The 20,013-nt window shown below is 33.4% G+C and overlaps 1 protein-coding gene and 1 non-coding gene across 2 annotated transcripts; both read right to left on the bottom strand.

Annotated features, from left to right (window-relative positions):
- Positions 1-544: 544 nt before the first annotated feature.
- LOC141724446 (PHD finger protein ALFIN-LIKE 1-like) lies at positions 545-11,743 on the bottom strand. The gene is made up of 5 exons (XM_074526605.1): positions 11,502-11,743; positions 11,388-11,420; positions 11,089-11,311; positions 1,111-1,231; positions 545-1,000 (listed from the first exon to the last, which is right to left on the bottom strand). Exons 1-5 carry the CDS (start codon positions 11,590-11,592, stop codon positions 749-751), a joined length of 720 nt encoding a protein of 239 aa, XP_074382706.1. The 5' UTR covers positions 11,593-11,743; the 3' UTR covers positions 545-748.
- Positions 11,744-19,506: 7,763 nt separating this feature from the next.
- On the bottom strand, positions 19,507-19,613 carry LOC141662827 (small nucleolar RNA R71). Its single transcript, XR_012550926.1, has one exon. It is a non-coding gene; the product is annotated as a small nucleolar RNA R71 (small nucleolar RNA).
- Between the last annotated feature and the right edge of the window lie 400 nt (positions 19,614-20,013).

Genomic DNA, 20,013 nt, shown 5'->3' with positions numbered 1-20,013 from the left:
CCTTTATAACAAATTACTTATCAAGATTTCGTCAAAAAATAATTAAATCTTGATTTTATTAAAATATACAGATAAAAAGATGGTGTGAAAAAACGGAGGAGAGGGAGGAAGGACCGAAAAATGGAGAAGTGGCGGGTACAAACCCTAAATAGATCGGAGAGGACTCTCAAAACAACCCTGGTATTACCAAATACTTAATTCTTATGAAATTGATAAAAAATGGATAATTATATTTTACTTTCAGATTCTGGGGTCGAATATTGTGCTTGACATTCAAAGAGTACGGAACAGTAAAATTATCAAATGATTGACATTGGATGAAATTACGGGGACAGGAAAGAGTTCTGTAATCCCTTTGTTTAGCGGCTTTAGTTTGAGACTATATTCTTGGTGCCCAAGAGCTAAGAATACTGAATGATAAACACCTCCATAGAAGATAAATCAAAATATAGAGTATAGACAACCTTCACCCTGTTGCTAAAAGAAACATCACCTGGAAACAAGCATCAATTTTTCAAGTCGGGGAGGCATTCAAGACCGGGGCAAAATAGAATTCATACCTATTTTCTATTGATTCTAATAAAACAACAAAGCAAGATAAGGTAGTTAGATCCAAAGGAACAAATATAAAGCAACATGAGTTTAAATTGAAGTCCAGGTAGTTCGATGATTAATGGAGGCTACTGTTAATGACATTGAAAGACATCTTAATGGAGGCTAAGCTCTTCGACTAGCTCTTCTTACATTGCTACTGCCTTCCCTTCTTCATACTGCAAGATGGACACTTATACTGCTTGATATTTTCTGCCTTGGCAGGTGTTATCTTCACACACTTTCCATGGTACCACCTCTCACATATGTCACAGCCAATCCAAAACTCATCTGCGCTGTAATTTCCTGAGCAGCTCCCACAAAGGGTTTCCCCGTGCTCATCTTCATCCTCCATGCGACCCTCATCATACAGTCTTGGATTGCTTTTTGCCTGCCCATCACTTGAACTCTGAAAGTAAATCATATAAACTAAAAAATTAATCAATCAAAACTTTTAGCAAGTATACAAATCAGAAATGGTGGCAAAAGAAACCCAGTAATATTGAGACTAAATATCACCTTTGTGCTGATTCTTGATTTGATTCCCATATCAACACCGACCTTTTCTTTAATTGCCTTTCTCTGTGTTACAACCTCAAAGACCGTTGGCTGGTCATTTATTAGGCTGAATAAGCGTTTCCTGTTCAAGTACATGCTCACTGAGATCTTTTGTAGTTGGTCATTCAGTTTAACTTTTAAGTTTTAATACAATCTATCTATACTTACTATATTATAATAGACGAAACATTAAAAGTTTGGTAGTTGGTCAGCCGGTACTTGCTGAAATTACTTAATTACCCTTACTTAATTGTTCTAATTCTAATTATTGGGTCTATCAATTCTAATTCTAATTGATATTGAATTCAACTTCCTCTATTACTTTACCAATTTCAATTCTATTTTATATCGAACTCTATATCACTATAATTTATATTAAATTCAACTTCTTCTACCAAATTTAATTTTAATTCATATTGAGTTCTATATCATTATAATTTGTTACTTCGGGCTAAATTAAATTTAAACAAACTAAATATAATTCTTAAGATTTGGTTGATGTATAATGTGACTCGGATTAAGATAAAATAATAATAATATCAATCCTCCTGAAAATAATATAACAAGAACTTGGATAAACAAAATAATATATTTTATTTATGTGACTCGGATTAAGATAAAATAATAATACTATTAATCCTCCTGAAAAAATTATACCAAGAACTTGGATAAACAAAATAATATATTTTATTTATCTACGATAAAAAAATACATTATACAATTGATTCGGACTAACACAAAACTAAAATAAAAATAAAATTTGACCAACAAAAAAACATAAATACTAATTATTCAGTCTAAAACAAAATTATCTTATTGATCCGGAATTTAAAAAAAATTAAATTAAACTAAATATAATTAGTTTGATTTGGTCGGTGTATTAGGTATCGGGCTAAAATAAAATAATGTAAATCACTTATTTGAGATAATCAAATTAATATGAGACTAAGTATAATTCGTATCCTATTCATGTGAAATAAAAAATCAAATTTTATTTAAAACATATATTTTTTTAAATACACTTAGAATTATCAATAAAACTATATCGTTCAATCAGTAATATTGCCTTTTTCAAATATTTTTTATAAAGTTATAGTTAATCGATTAAGTAATCATCATGCTAAAATAATAATTTTTTAAGGTACCAACATAATGGAGACATTATATTTTTACCCTCAATAAAATAATAATTTCATTATAATAATATTCCCCCACTTACCAATGTTATCACTTTAAATAAGTTTAAATGTTCTAAAAAATTATGAACATACACGTTTACCTATATAATTATCATGAAATCATATCATTTAAAGTTTTAAATGAACACAATTAAGAATTTGAATTAAAGTATTTTTTTTTAAAATTATGTAGTATTAAAAAAAATCTGTGCAGTCTGTGCATCACACGGGTTTTAAGCTAGTACTATATTATAATAACCACAATGGGCTATAATTTGGTTCAACGGTTATTCCCTAATTTTACTTCTTAAAAAAAGTAAATAAATAGTGTTATATATCCTCTAAACTACTAAATTAAACTACTAAATTGTTAAATTACTAGACGTAGAGTACTTATACTACTAAACTACGAACACAACTTATCATATTATTAAAAAATAAATAAATAGTGATATATAATCGCTAAACAACTAAATTCTTAAACTAGTGGACATACTTTACTTATCTTACTAAACTACGACCACATGTTATCGTATTATTTTTATTATAACTTTATAATTATTATATATATATATATAAATATTTTAAAATTATAACGTAAAAAGATAAATAAATTTTTTAAATAAAAACGGGAACCCGTGCATCGCACAGGATTAAGCTAGTATCTAATAATATCAGTATTAAGCTAGTATCTAATAATAGTGTAGGTTTAGAACAAGATCCACCCCTAATATCAAATATTAACAGTTTGGCAGTAGATCTGTGTGCACAAATTAAACCAAAAATAAATCTGAATATAATTAGTTGGATTTGGTCAGTATACCAAACTAAAAATAATTCGTACTCAGTGTGCACCCGAAAGGTAACGGCTGCGGATTACCTACGATAAAAAAAATAAAAAAAAATAATTCGTATACCGAGTTAAAACTTAGCTTTTAATGTAAAGATAATTATCTTTCATTCAACACACCTATAAATATCAAGAATTTTCATACTATGGTGGTAGTATACATTATGTTGATTCCTCCTGAACCTGCAAATCTCTAAGAATTTTCATCACTGCAAAGTTAAACTCCACCTTCAAAAGTTTTACTTACTATTTTGATATTTTAACTTTTTTTTCAGTAGTCATATATATTAATTTTGATTCAGAATTTGTTTATTTTATTGATTTATAAAGTATGTGCTTCACAGCTCTATTTGCACTCGTACATATGTATATACAAGGAGGGATGTACAGGAAAGTAACACTACCTATTTGCAACTACTGGATATAGACGGTAAAGCTCTTTCAACTGTGATGGTTGACATGAAGGAGTTTGCTGACAGTACAAGAAAAGGATATTGAAAAAGGGGCAGAGGTAGGATCATAAACATGACATCAGTTCTCATCAAATTCAATTACTCAAGAATCTGGGACAACTGCTCGAGCACCCTCCAACCTTATCCATAGGTAAACACAAAGGTCTAGTGATGAGCTATGTGATCGGTACCATTATGTCTTATTATTACAGATCTTTTATTAGCTAGATCTAATAATTGTCGAGTATAATGTGATCTAGAAACTTAAATTCTTCAGTATTACGTTGATACTGCTATCATTTTGGAGTCAGAAATGTGTTGGTGGCCTGGGATTGAATGATCAATGGAATAGCCTTACTCACTGAGCTTGTATACAGAATTTACAATTTATTATAACATTAATTTTACTGTTTCAAAAGCTTTCTAATCCCAGACACATCTTGAACTCCTTTTGCTATAAACCACGACTCCACGAGTTCTGCACTGCTTCTGTATGATAGACAAATAAGCTAGAGGTAATTTTTAGGATTTATTGTGCCATTGTGAAAGAAACTATATTAACTGATAAGCTAAAAGTAACTCTAGAAGATTGAACACCGAAGATTTATTAAATACTGTAATTGCTACATACTTGAAGTAACGAAAGAAGCAGCCGGAACAACTATAGACTGGACAAAAATTATATTTAAACCAGAAAAAGCTGGGAGGAAGAAGATTGCAGGAATTCAAAAAACTTGTATACACATACATGGGTATTCAAGAATGAGAAATCAGGGTTTTCGGAAAATTTAAAAAAAAATCCAGAATAAATGCCTTTCCTCCATAATTTTCTTATAGGAAAACCGGAAAACATTCATTAATAATTCAAAAGAAAAAAGCTTACAACATATTCATTATTTACCTTGAAAATATCCATATTTAAAAACAACTGGACAAACAATTGAAGCCTGCAGATTGATAACGTTAACAAGTAAAACCAGATACATATTATAACACCGGCATTTATATGCAAATCCTAGTTACATTTAGTCCAAGTACAGATGTTGAAGATGGTCCAACTAGATAGCCACGAAACAAGAACAGAAAAGGCAGGATGTGAATAACAATATTAGGCCGAAGAAGTTAAGTGGAATAATATGCTTTCCCACTGAGTAAAGAGTGCTGGGATTTTGTCGATTCACCTATTGTCGATTTACCTATTTTCACCAACACCTTGTCGAATTGTATGTGGTACAAGGATGGGACTGACAACGGGCATACATAAACCAGAGACAAATATATTCTATTTCATATTCGTAGAGATAAAAAATTTCATTATTAGGGGATGTGATACTTTTCAGATGGCAAATATACGATATTCTGATGGCAAGAGATGGAGATATTCATCACAAAACTCGTGATATATTATTATCATATTTCAAAGGCTGTGTCTTTTTCATAGTTTAAGGAAGTTGATTAGTGGCCTTCTCAGGTAAAAAGGCAACATGGGATAGTTCAGTGTTACAGGGTAAGTGAGTCATTTCGGTACATACTAAGAGTCTGGTAACATTATCTCCCATGAATTGGCTATTAGGGTCGATAACAGTAATTTAAATAATATTTAAACACCATCAGGACACCATGTTGTTGCCTCGGCGGGGGCATGATAACAATTAATTCAATCTTCTTTCTGCAATTTTCTAAATTATTAGAGAGGTATCTCCAAATTTCAGGTTTTTGACTTCGACTTTTTGATTTAAAACTTTTTTCTTCCTTCGGGTCGTGATTTTGAGTGTTCTTGTTTCCTAACTTTATTTTCTCTAAGATTTTTATATCACTATTCAGAATTCACACCAATACTGTAATTTAGTACAACTATCTACACCAATACGCTAGAAACTTATCATTACAACTATTTTGCATGGACCAAGAGAAAGTATCAAAACATTGTTTCCCATTACATTGACATAGCAGTTAATACCGGTAACTTCTAGAATTCTATGTTTTGCCAGATTTGTTCATGATGAGGAGGAAAGTAAAAGGAAAATATAGCTAAAAATTAAATAACAATCAAAAGGGAAGGAGACAAAATAAGCAAAGCTTATATTCTGTATTTCATAAAATATATCCAATCCATCCTGAAAACATTCAGGCTCTCTTATATATATAGGGCTGATTCTTTTTAGAATATGTAAAGACATATATTAAATACAAGTACATGAACAGATTTAGATAAGTAATAGATGCATAAACTGCCACCAAGAAGTCTAAAGGGTATTCATTGAATCTGGTTCCAGAGAAAATTCTGGAAGTTAGCTTTAACTCAGATTATTTTGGATTGTTCTAGAATATTGACATTCTGCACTTCATCATCCTCCCCTGGTGAGAAAGAACTCGTCCACGAGTCTTTAGAAAAATCTCCATAAAATTCTGACAAGTCCTTGACATTGAAGGTTGGGTGGGTACGAATATTTGGCGGAAGTTCAACCTTATAAGCGTTATCATTAATCTTCTTAAGAATTGGACAAGGGCCAATCTTCCTCTCCTTAAGTTTATTATACCCTCCAGCGGGAAAACGTTCTTTACTCAAATGAACCCAAACAAGATCTCCTTCGTTGTAAGTCTTTGTCCTACGATGTATATTGGCAGCCTCTTTGTACTTGGTGTTACTTTCTTCCAGTTTCTTCTTGACATCCTCGTGAACTCTGGACATCATAGAAGCAAAGTCTTCGGCCTTTTTACTGGTTGATGATAACTTTGGAATTGGTGCAAGATCCAAATAATGATTTGGAGCTTTTCCGTAGACTATCTCAAATGGACTTTTCCCGGTAGAGCGATTCACAACATAATTGTATGAAAATTCAGCTTGTGAAAGTACGAGATCCCATTGCTTATGCCTCTTTGTTGCCAAGCTTCTAAGCAAATTTCCTAAGGTATGCACTACTGAACTTTAAGTTGGTATCAAGTATCTTCCACAAACTCCTCCAGAAGTGACCAATGAATTTACTATCTCTATCCGAAACAATGGACTTAGGGATTCCGTGGTGCTTCACCACATCGCGGAATTAAAGGTTAGCAACATAGGAAGCATCCATGGTCTTCTTACACGGAATAAAATGAGCCATTTTGGAGAAACGATCAACAACCACAAATATAGAATCGTTTCCTTTCTGCGTTCTTGGTAAACCGACCACGAAGTCCATGCTAACATCTTCCCACGGTGAATTTGGAATTGGCAAGGGATTGTAATAACCTGTGTTTTGGGCACCTCCTTTGCATGTTTGGCATATTCGACACCTTTTCACAAAATGGTTTACATCTCGAAAAATAGTTGGCCAGAAATACTTTTCTTTGACAAGTAAAACTGTCTTATCTCTACCAAAGTGTCCACCAAGTCCTCCCGAATGTAGCTCCTTGATAATATATTCCCTAAGAGAGCATTTTGGAATACACAAGTAGTTGCCTTTAAAAAGAAACCCATCTTGAAGTATATAATCACCTTGCTGTCCAGATTTGCAATCTTCCCAAATATGGCCAAAATCTTCGTCCTTGCGATACAAATTTGGAATGGAATTGAACACTTCAAGCTTCAAACTTATAGAGTTGAGAATACAAACTCTCCTACTAAGTGGATCAGCCACTTGATTATATTTCCCGCTCTTATGTCTTAGCATAAAAGTATATTCTTGTAAAAAAGCAACCCATTTTGCATGTCTTCTGTTTAAGTTTCCTTGATTGTTGATATACTTCAGAGCTTCATGATCAGAATTTAGTATGAACTCCCTTTGAATGAGGTAGGGGCGCCAATGACGAAGGGCTTGGACTATGGCATAGAATTCGACATCGTATGTAGAGTATTTATTTCTTGCTTCATTGAGTTTCTTGCTAAAGAAGGCAATGGGATGGCCTTCTTGGCTAAGCACACCACCAATGCCTAGATGTGAGGCATCACAATCGACCTCAAACACTTTCTCAAAGTCTGGCAAAGCAAGAACCGGGGCACTGGACAACCTCTCTTTAATAAGCAGAAAACTCTTTTCAGCCTCCAGTGTCCACTTAAACTCACTTCTTCTCAAACAATCAGTCAGTGGGGCTGATATGGTACTGAAATTTCTGATAAAACGGCGATAAAAAGATGCCAATCCATGAAAGCTTCTTACTTCTTGTAAACTTTTTGGTGTTGGCCACTCTTGCACAACTTTGATTTTTTCCTCATCAACTTTAAGGCCTGTAGCAGTTAATAAAAAACCTAAGAACGAGAGTGTAGTTTGCATAAAAGAACACTTTTTGAGATTGATATATAATTTTTCACCTCTCAAAGCTGCAAGGACTGCCTTTAAATGTTCTGTATGCTCATTTTGATCACGACTATACACAAGAATGTTGTCGAAATAAACAACCACAAACTTACCAATAAATGGGCGAAGAACTTGATTCATTACTCTCATAAAGGTGCTTGGGGCATTCGAAAGGCCAAATGGCATAACAAGCCATTCATAAAGTCCTTCACGAGTTTTGAAAGCGGTCTTCCATTCATCACCTGATTTGTTGCGGATTTGGCGATAACCACTTCGAAGATCAATCTTGGAAAAGACTTTTGCACCAGCAAGCATGTCGAACATATCATCGATTCTTGGGATTGGAAATCTATATTTTATGGTAATTTTATTGATAGCACGACTATCAATACACATACGCCAAGTTCCGTCCTTCTTTGGAGTTAAAAAAGCTGGAACTGCACAAGGGCTCTTACTTTCTTGTATGTAACCTTTCTCCAACAGCTCCATAACTTGTTTTTTTTTAATTCTTCATGTTCTTTCGGACTCATACGATAATGAGCTTTATTAGGAAGACTAGATCCAAGAATCAAATCAATTTGATGTTGAATATCCCTTAAAGGAGGCAGCCCTTTTGGTAGCTCTTCCGGCATGATATCGTCAAACTCCTTTAGTATGGGCTCCAATTCAACAGGCACATCAGCTAGTTTCCCCATATTTTTAGAGAAAAGAACATAAAACATACCATTTTCCTCACTTTCTTTAAGAAATTTGGACAAGGTCAGAAATCTATTCGCCTCTCCTTGAGATTTTGGTGTTTTATCCTCTTTACTAGGTAATAAAACAATCTCAAGTTTACCCATCTTGAAAGAATATGTATTTTTGTGCCCATCGTGTATGACATGCCTATCATATTGCCACGGTCGTCCTAAGAGTATGTGACAAACATCCATAGGGACAACATCACACCATACTTGATCCTCATATCTACTTCCCATCGAAAATGAAACAAGACATCTTTTATTAACTTTTACCTCATTTCCTTTCTTGAACCAAGCAATCCGATAAGGCTTAGGATGTGGCTCCGTTTTGAGCTTGAGTTTATCCACCATTTACTGAGAAACAATGTTTTCACAGCTCCCACCATCAATAACAAGGGTGCAGACTTTTCCATGGGATTTGCATCGAGTCTTGAAAATATTGGAGCGCAACCAATCTTCTTCATAATCAATTTTAAGAGTGGCAAGAGCTCTTTAAATCACTAAGCTCTCTCCATCTTCTGCCTCAAGTTCAACTCGTTCTTCACCGCTTTCTTCGTCAAACTTAGGTGGCCCATAATATCCGTCGTCACTTTCTCCATCACCGAAAGTTACAAGTTTCTTTTGACAATCACTCGAACGATGACCAATCTGGCCACATTTGAAACACTTGATTGTATTGTTATAGCTACTGCTGGATTGTCCCCCAAATTTATTAGCAGAGGCAGGATTTTCAGAGTTTTTGTTTGCACTCCAAGATTTGGAAGTTGCAGTTCCACCATGTGAAGTTTCTCCTTTTATGGAAGCATGTGGACTGCGATTGTCCATATTTTTCTTTGTGCTGCCTCTAGCATGTTTGGTCTCCACTTTTAGGGCTAACTGATATGCATCATTAACACGTCACAACCTATGTAACTCAACTTCATCGCGTATGGAAGGTTTCAAGCCACCCACATATCTTGCAACTAGTTGTTCTTCACTTTCTTGAACGTCATTTCGAGCCACCAGTTAATAAAATTCTTCAGTGTACTCCAAAACACTTTGGCTTTCTTGTCGAAGATTGTTGAATTGTGAGAATATCATTTGAGAATAATCTGGTGGAAGAAATTTCTCTTTGAGCCGAGATTTCATTTTGTCCCAAGAAGATATCTTTAATTTCCCTTTGCGAAGTCTCATTTCTTGAACCTTATCCCACCATGTTGAGGCATACCCACGCAACCTCGTAGCTACAAGCTTGACACGCTGGTTCTGTGGAGTTTCTTTGTAGTCAAAGAACTTCTCGATGGCACTAAGCCATTCAAGGAATTCTTCTGATTGAAGACGCCCATGGAATTCCGGAAGATCGATCTTGATATGATCAAATCTATGACGCGAATGCCTGCGATTGCTGGCAAAGGGGTTCACATCGGATTCATCATCACTAGATGATTGACTATTATTTGATCCACTATGCTCCTGATGAGCGGTTTGGCGTTCCAAAAGCACAGTCAACTGCTCAACTTGCCTTCGAAGTGCTTCAATTTCAGCATCTTTCTCTTCTTTCCACTCGTCCGTTGCATTGTTACCACGCCTTCCACCTTTTCTTCCTTCCATGATGAGAGATCAAAGTAGCAAGCCCAAGAGAGTAGCACAAGCTTTGGTACCAATTGATGAGGAGGAAAGTAGAAGGAAAATATAGCTAAAAATTAAATAACTATCAAAAGGGAAGGAGACAAAATAAGCAAAGCTTATATTCTGTATTTCATAAAATATATCCAATCCATCCTGAAAACATTCAGGCTCCCTTATATATATAGGGCTGATTCTTTTTGGAATATGTAAAGACATATATTAAATACAAGTACATGAACAGATTTAGATAAGTAATAGATGCATAAATTGCCACCAAAAAGTCTAAAGGGTATTCATTGAATCTGGTTCCAGATAAAATTCTGGAAGTTAGCTTTAACTCAGATTATATTGGATTGTTCTAGAATATTGACATTCTGCACTTCATCAGTTCAGCTCCCTATCCCCAAGAGCAAGTCCAATGATAATGCTAAAATGGCTATAGTCACTTAGTCAATGTTATACTTTGGCAACAAAAAGTGATATTTGGTGTAAAAATAGAACTAGTGATCCAATACTAATGCTAAAATGACAATAGGTATTGTTATATCCAATTTAGAGATATTTGTCTCATTTATTCTATTATAAGATGATGGTGATTATGTAAGCTATATCGTTGGTTGTAAATAGAACCAATTATGCATTTATGCATCTTTGCCTATTAACTACGGCTATGTATCACTGCAATCGCTATTTTGAAGATTTGGTTATATATTTTAGCTATTGAATCAAATATAGGTAATGTCAAACAAGTTGCATGACAATGTGTTTTCTAAGACACAATGTCTAACAAAACTTATAACGAGACTAACAAACACAAAAGAAATGAGGGAATACCTATCAATTTGATTAAGACGAGCACCGAAATAGTAAGCAACAGAAAGCAACCAAGAATCAGTATGGACAGCGACCAACAACAACCAATCGCGCTTGTTCATCCCATCCCTAGCAAAATTAATCCCTAATGAGGGTTCGGGAAGCTCAGGAGGCACTTCCTCAGCAGGCAAAGAAACTTCCCAAGACTCATTAGGATGCCCATATAAACACAAATTCTCCTTATCTACATTATTAACACATTACATTTAGCAAACACAAACATCTTATAAATTAAACAAATAAAGTCAATAAACACGCACCTGGGTCGCAGAGAGAGTAAAATTCATCAACGTCTGTGAAATTAATAGATTATTAATGATGGATTAGTTTCAGAAAATAGATGAAATGAGGAGAGAGAGGAAAGGGGGGGTTACCGAAGGTGAGAGCACGAACGACGCCGGTTCGACGGCAAGTGAAGTCTTTGAAGATATCTTCGACAGTAAGAGGATTGGAAGATATGTCCATGACTGCTTGCCTACACTCACTGCTTAGATCTCACTATTGTTCACTATGTTTGTTGAATGTACAAATTACAACTCACTCTGTCCCGTCACAACAAATGGAAACAGATATTTTATCCGTTTAAAAATCTAACCACTACAGCAGATGATTGATAGGCCTTGGTATCACACTCTCTTCTATATCTAAAACAAGAACAAGGGTAATAATATTCTTTATATTAAAAAGTCTCAAAAATACTAAACTATCCTTATTCTTTTTTTAATATTTATATAAAAAATGTGTTTTGTGAGAATCGAATTCAAGATATTTCATTCACATATATAACCTCGTATCACACCATATTGTCACATCTCATTTTTATCATACACATAATATGTATGCTAAATCAATATTTTATTTAACTTTAAATATTGTTACTTGAATTCCGAAAAAAATAATAATTACTTGAATATTTGTACAGTTAATTTTAAAGAATTGAATTTCAGATATAAAATTAGGAATAATACATAAATGGATTATTATCTTATTTATTAATGATTTTTTAGTTTGAAAATATATCTCATACATTTTTTACATATTTTTTATTATAAAAAGTAATTAAAATGTACATATATAATTTTTAAAGAAAATATTGAAAATAGAATCGCTTGTATATAAATAATTTATATTGGTATTACATATTTAGATAAGTTCGAATTATAATGAGTCAATGCATTTTAGTTTATTTCGAATTTGAAATCAAAACTTGGCCATTATTCAAAAAATACTCGAAATTTGACTACATGACCTCGCCAAAAAAAATCGTCACATTCTACGTTTATTAATTTAAATAACAAACTCGGCGAGAATATCTTACCAATGTGAAATTTTTTAATATCTTATTTTAATATAAGTTAATGTGTTTAAGGTTTTTATAGGATCAATTCAACTGATTATTTGTATTAAAACTATTAATTTCACTAGTAGCGCAATTATTATTTTTGGGATTTGTCCCGATTTTAAAAATATTCAAAATTTGATACGAGATCTCACGAGATTTGTTAAAACTACGATGATATATAAAATCGATTTATTTTTCATTTTTCACTTTAAAAAAACTAGCTTATAAAAAGAATTATTTTAGATAAGCAATATTCATTGATCAAGATAACATTGTACAAATATTTTGAATTATTTTAATATTTTGAATTATTCGAATAATAGTTATATATATAATATTGTAGCATTTGATTTAATGTATTTTATACTATTTAAAGAAAAAATATATATTAATTAATAATTTGAAGGAATTAACCAGTTCAACTGATATTTATAAAACTTTATCAAATTGAAAACTATTTAATTTTAGGAGAATAGTTACAATGTTATCAAATTATTATACGAAGAAATATTAGAGTCGTGATGAAAGAAACTTAAAAACGGTTTAATAACAATATAATTACAATTTTTCTTTCGAATTCTTGAAAAACAATCGTGAAAATCAATAATAAGTCTTTACGATATATGATTTATTTTTATACTACAGACATGATTGATGCTCGGTTGCGTAAAAGATAAATATGATTTTTTTCAATGATAATGTGAATACCATATATAAATTATTGTAATTTATTTATTACATAATTTTAACTTTTGAATAATTATTAATACATGTTATTTAAGTAATCAATTGCCTCACTAAATATTAATAATTATTTTACATGTACATAAATAAGATATTTAGCATATAAATAATTGAAACTATCGTAATTTACTAAAAAATGTAAAATACGATAATTTACAAGCTCTCACACATATATATAACTTAATCTTACTTTGTTAACATTAGTGTAATTAAAAAACTAACATTTTTCATACATACATACGTTGAATTTTAAAAACTAACATTTTTCATTAAAATCAACTTTTATATTAACTATAGTGTAAATTTTACATTATTGTATATTATGATTGCAAGTTATTCAGACTTCAATTATGAATTTTTTATCTTTTTAAATTAAGTAAGTTAATTGTAAGTTAGTAGTGAACTCCGCAATAATATAGACCGGTACATATAGTTTATTTAAATAAAATTCAAAATTTTTGGTCAACTCTGTACTCAACATATATGTTAACTTTTAGCTTTTTTTTAAACATACTAACGACATTCTACATATTAAGTTTAATCGTTTAGTTTTAAACGTACACTGAATACCCTGTTTATATTCATTCATTAAATACAAATTATACAACACATACAAGAATACACACACATTACTTAATGAGCTATATTAGAAATGTTGTGTAATTTGATAATATCTTGTATGAAAATAATACACATTGATAAACAATCAACTTGTATTTGATATACGTTAGACATTGTTCAACTTTTACAAATAAGAAGACAATTAAGAACATTATTGTTGTACAAGACATGCCTGTACTTTAACAAGACTAAGACAATTTGTCAACTCTAAGTAAGTTATATTATTACCTTAATTTGTATTTTGTACTTTTAACACTTAAAGTCTGTAAAAATGTCAAAGGAGCAGACCATGTCAAGTCTAAGAATTCTATCCGGAAAAAGATCAAGAAGATCATGCCTCAGAAGAATTATGAAGAAACTTGGAGTTGAATAAATCTGTTTTAGGAAAAATATTTTAAGCCAAGATCTCTACAAGTCACAAATTTAGTGTTATAGAGAAATCATTCGAGAACTCCAGAATGACTTATAGAGAACTTAAGAAGACTAATAGAGAACTCAGAGATATCGACAAGCCAAATTGAAGACATGAAGATTGGAGATATCGACAAGTCATTTCTTCACTAGAGAACTCAGAGTTATCGACAAGTCAAATTTCACTAGAGAACTCATAGATATCGATAAGTCAAAATCTACTAGAGAACTCTGAGATGTCGACAAGTCAAATTTGACTAGAGAACTCTGAGATATCGACAAGTCAAGAAGTCACTAGAGAACTCAGAGTAGTCGATAAGTCAAAGTGAAGATATGAAGATTAGAGATCTCAACAAGCCAAATTCTCTTATAGAGAACTTGAGACCTCAACAAGCCAAATTAACTATAGAGTACTAGAGATCTCGATAAGCCAATATACTTATCGAGATGTCAAGTTCTCTATAGATCAAACTGAAGATCTCGAGGTAAAATCTCAAAGTACAAAATTGTAGATCAGTTCAATATCCAAGATTAACAATCAACAAACAATCCAAACAGCTGGATTGACAAGTCTACAAAAAGCAGTTTAAAGGATGTGCAAGATCAATGGTGAAGATTAACTGACAAAGGAAGATCAAGATGATCACAGGATGCTAAAGATATGCTAAGCTAGAAATAGAAGATATACTTTTCTATAAATGGAAATGACAAGTGACTATTTACTAAAGTAAATAACATGTCTTATTGTACACTGTGTAAACTAGCAGTTAACTAAATTATAAAGTTAACACTGGTCCTTAAGTCAGTTGTAACAATTAAGATAGAAAATCTTGTAACACTCTCAAGAAGAATCTAAGCTCTTTATCAACAAAGAGCCTAGAAATTTTGTAGCAAAACATTCTTAATTTTAATATAAAATTAAGTGAGTTTTGAAGATCTGTGTTCTTAATTCCTGCAAGTTTAATTTATGCATGAACACACTTTCACTAAAAGATTTAATTTACTTTGTTCAACCATAAAAGATTCAAGAAAAGCTTAAAAACAGTAAAATACATTCACCCCCCCTCTGTGTGTTATTCATTTCCTTACAAGTGGTATCAGAGCAAAATTTGAAAGTAAACAGATTCAAGATCTTGGAAGAATGAATACACCGAAAATCAGTAGCATCAAAATTCCTACCTTTGACAAAGCTAACTACACTATTTGAAAAAAGAAAATGTTGTTGTTTATCAGGATGGCCAATCCATTCTATATTCAGATACTCAAAAATGGGCCCTCCACTCCTATGATTAGAGTTGAAGAATCAACAGATGGTGATATGGTCATTCCAGCTCATTATGCTCCAAAAGACCCTTCTAAGTATACTGAGCCTGAAAAAGTGAAAGTTTCCCTGGATAGTGGCTTACAATTGATATTGATTGAGTCACTTAACAATGTGATGTACAACAACATTGTCAACTGTGACACTGCCAAGAAAATATGGGGAAAGATTGAGATACTCTGTGAGGGAACTGAGGAAGTTAGATCAAATTAGAGAAGGATACTGATTTCACAGTATGAGGGTTTCATGGCTAAGCCAAAGGAAAGTATAACAGATGTGTTTGAAAGGTTCAACAAGCTGATAAATGACTTATAGCTCCATGACAAATATTATGAAGCTGAAGAAGTGAATTTGAAGTTCTTACTTACTCTCCCTGATCATTTGGAACATAAAATCTCAGCAATCAGGGAAGGGAGAGATTTGAGCAGAATAACACTGGAAGTTTTAAATGGAATTCTCAAAATATATGAACTAGAAATGATTCAAAGGAAATCATTAAGATCTGGTCAGGGACATGTTGTAGATGGCTCAAGTGCTTTAATTGTCAATGAAAGCCAAACATCCATTGATGAGCCAAGATCTCAAACTCTAGTTGCCTCAACAAGTGAGCAAAGAACAAATGATTCACAGGAACAAGTCATTCTGGAATTGGAAGAAGATGAGTTCTACACTCTTGATGAACTAAATGAGCTAGATTAGTCAAGGGCTTATTTGGCTAGAAAATTCTCTAACATTAGAGTAAAGAAGCCAAGATTTTTCAAGGGTAAAGGACAGTCTTTCAACAAAAACAGCAGCTAGAAAGGAAAAGGGAAGTACAATTCTGATAGTAAGAATGGTTACAAAACTGGATCTGTTGACAGATTTAAGATAAGGTGCTACAACTATGATGGGTTGGGCCATATTGCTAGATGCAGGAAACCCAAGAAAGCAAAGAAGGATAAAGCTTATCTTAAATTGGAAGCAAAGTATCTTAAATTGGATGACTCTGAAAATGATGAAGATGAAGAATTTGAAAATTATGCACTCATGGCCTTGGAGCAAGGAGAATCATCCTCATCTAAATTACAGGTACCAACTCTTACCACCACTGATTTAAATGTGAGTCAGTATAAGGAAACTGTAGAGAAGATGAACACAAAAATGTTTCACATTCACACAAGCATGGTTGCTGCTAATGAAGAAGTTAGTAGATTAACAAAGATAAATGAGAATCTTGAAAGTGAGAAGCAAGAAACTGAATTATTATTGGTGGAGCTTGAAGCTGTAAAGCAAGAAAATGCTTATCTTAAGAACAAGCTCAAGTGTGCAAATGAAATTGAAGCAGTGCTAAGAGAGAAGCTGGAAAAGAATGAGGTGAAGTTGAAGTCTTTCATAAATGCATCTGAGCTGGTTGGACAATACCATGAGAAAAATAAACCATGTGCAAATATTGTTATTGGTCTTGACTATGATGCCTCGAACAACAAGAAGAAAGAGACAGGTGACAAAAGAAAAGCAACAGCTAATGAAAATGTTCTAGCTATGCTGAAAAAGGTTGTATCACCTATGTTCAAGGCATGTAAAGTCAACTTCAGTGAAGAAGAATTGATTATCAAGCAAGAAATTGTTGATGAGGACAAAGAGAAGAAAACTGCAGAATCAACTCAGTCCTCCAATACTGAAGAGAGGCTCATGGATAAACAAAGTCCCAAGACACCTGTTAAAGAAACCAAAATTGAAGATGCAAGAAAGAAAAAGAAAAATAGAAATGGGAAAATAGGGATAAACTAAAGCAACAATTTTTCTTATGTTGCAGATGCTCCAAGAAAGATATGTAAAAAATGTGGCTCTATGAATTACCTAACTCACCTTTGTAAAAAGGCAGTTAGCAAGCCAACTGAAGGAGCCTGCAAATACAATGAAGCAAATACAAATGATCCCTACTCCTTCTGTGATAAGTTTGACTACATTCCTTGCAACTTGATGATAAGTGGATTTTATATCCACTTGGAACGTTTTATTACAAGCTTAAATTGGTGTTTTGGACTCAAGTTGTTGGTATTTTGATGTGTTTTTGTGTTATTGCATTTCAGGTATCAGTTAAATGACGAAAGGAGGTTTTAAAGGAAATATGATGAAAATCGATCAGATTTGGAAGCCAAGGCCATTTTCAAGTTATAGAGAATCTCGTTAGCTTCGCATGGGCATTTGAATCGCCTAATTCTAACGAGCAGAACTTAAGTTATGGGCAAAATAAGATTCATCAGAATTTTCCAGAAAGGCTGCAGGCGCCCGCCTGCTGGTGTCAGGCGCCCGCCTGCTAGTGCCGCACGGTTGACTTCGCTGAAAAAGCCTTTTTTGAGTGGAATTTGACGATTTTAAGGGTCCAGGTCCAATATGGGCTTATATATACTTAAAAAAAGGGGTTTCATCATCCGGGAAGATTGAGATACCTAGGAGAAGACCTAGAAGCATAAAACAACTCCGAAAAAGAAGATCTTGTTTTCAACTTGTGATTCTTTGAATTAGTTGTAACTTTTGATGCTCATTTTCGTTCTTGTTGAACCTAGATCTCATTTATTCATACTTTAATAATTATTCAGTTTATTAAGACCTTGTTTTATATCATGCTTTCATTGGAACCCATGATGACGATGAGTTCAATTATGGGCTAACCGTTGTCATGGGATTCTAGCGGATTTACTTATGGATTTCAATAGTTAATTTATTTCGATATTTTGGTGTGTGGTGATTGATTGATATCCTAGTATTGGTTGTGCTTATTCGTCTTATGTGCGTAGCTAACATATAAGATAGCGTGTTAATCTCTATTGAAGCGACAGTGAATATAGAGGTTTAGAACTTGCCATGCTAGCATAGGTTCATGTATTTGTTATGCATGATTCGCAGGTAATTTTAACCATCTTACTTGCCCTATGTAATCATGATAGATAACTTGCGCATTAAACCGTTATGTTTTCAATTCTTATAGATTTATAAGGACTAAGCATAATTGGTGTATATTCAACTTCTATCTCTTTTGTGGATGCTTGGCAGTAGGGTATTCGTATAACGAAAGTTGGCGTTTACTAGTTTCGTGTTATCTGATTAGTGTCATCACCATCACATGCTAAGGTTAAGAACGAAAAGGCTATTGAATGAAGTAGTAATGAAGTTAGAATCCCATGTTTGTCATATATATTAATTCAACCATTTTTGTTCTCTTAGTTATAATTGTTAGTTTAATCTCTTAGTTTAATCAAAACCCAATTTGTTATTTGTCTTAGCATTGAGCGATAACCATACATTTTTGCATAGGTGCATAAATTGAACTTAACCTAAACCAGTCTCTGTGGAAACGAATCTAATTTATATCTTATACTACTTGCGAACGCGTATACTTGCGTGAATTTTAGCGCGTGTTTTCGCCCTAACAAGTTTTTGGCGCCGCTGCCGGGGACTCGGTGTTAATTTTTAGTTTATGTGCTTGTCATCAGTGGTCGTTAAAGTTCACTGACTCGGATTCCTTTACTTTCACGGTTTATTTGTTTGTGTTTCAGGTACTCATTACAATGGGGATTCAGCAGCACGAACGAGAGCCTTGATGGATTTTTCTCAACCCAAGATCAATGACATTCAATCTAGCATTTTCAGGCCAGCTATCACAGCTAATACCTTTGAGATAAAGCCTGACATAATTAAATGGGTACAGAATTCAGTCCAGTTTGGGGGTTCTCCAATGAAAGATCCCAATATGCACATTAGGGATTTCATAGAGATCTACGACACCTTCAGGTTCAATGGTGTTTCTGAAGATGCTGTGAAGCTGAGACTGTTCCCATTCTCTCTGAGGGATAAGACTAAGAGCTGGTTACACTCTCTACCAACTGGTTCGATTGTTACTTGGGAAGATATTTCTCAAAAGTTTCTCACTAAATTCTTCCCTATGGCGAAGACAGCTGCATTCAGAAACGGTGTTACTCAATTTGTGCGGCAAATGGGAGAATCTTTGGGTGAAGCTTGGGAGCGCTACAAGGAGATGCTTAGGAAGTGTCCTCATCATGGAATGCCTGATCGGATGATCATCAATTATTTTTACAATGGGTTGGGAGCACAGTCAAGACCTATGCTCGATGCAGCATCAGGCGGAACATTATGGGCAAAGAGCTATGAGGAAGCTTTTGATCTTATTGAACTAATGGCTACTAATGAATATCAGTATCCAACCCAGAGATGTCCACAGGGCATGGTAGTAGGAGTTCTTGAGGTGGATACAACTATGGCTATCACTGCTCAACTAAAGGAATTGTCTATGAAGATCGATTCTCTGGCTAACTTGGGTGTTAATCAGATAACCAGTGTTTGTGAGCTATGTGCAGGTTCGCATGCGACGGAGCAATGCACTATATCTAGTGAATCTGCTCAGTTTGTGAGCAACTTTCAGAGATCGCAGCAACCAGTTCCAGAC

Source organism: Apium graveolens, chromosome 5 (assembly GCF_009905375.1).
Source record: "Apium graveolens cultivar Ventura chromosome 5, ASM990537v1, whole genome shotgun sequence".
Lineage (NCBI taxonomy): Eukaryota > Viridiplantae > Streptophyta > Magnoliopsida > Apiales > Apiaceae > Apium > Apium graveolens.
This window is presented reverse-complemented; position numbering and strand designations above follow the sequence as displayed.

Bases quoted from the DNA above. Each gene is read 5' to 3' on its own strand.
- LOC141724446 (XM_074526605.1), bottom strand. From the start codon at position 11,592: ATGGACATATCTTCCAATCCTCTTACTGTCGAAGATATCTTCAAAGAC. The intron at 1,232-11,088 runs GTATTCCCTCAT...GTACTTGAACAG, and splicing joins CGTCTTAATCAAATTGATAG to GAAACGCTTATTCAGCCTAA. The intron at 1,001-1,110 runs GTGATATTTAGT...ATTTACTTTCAG, and splicing joins AATCAAGAATCAGCACAAAG to AGTTCAAGTGATGGGCAGGC.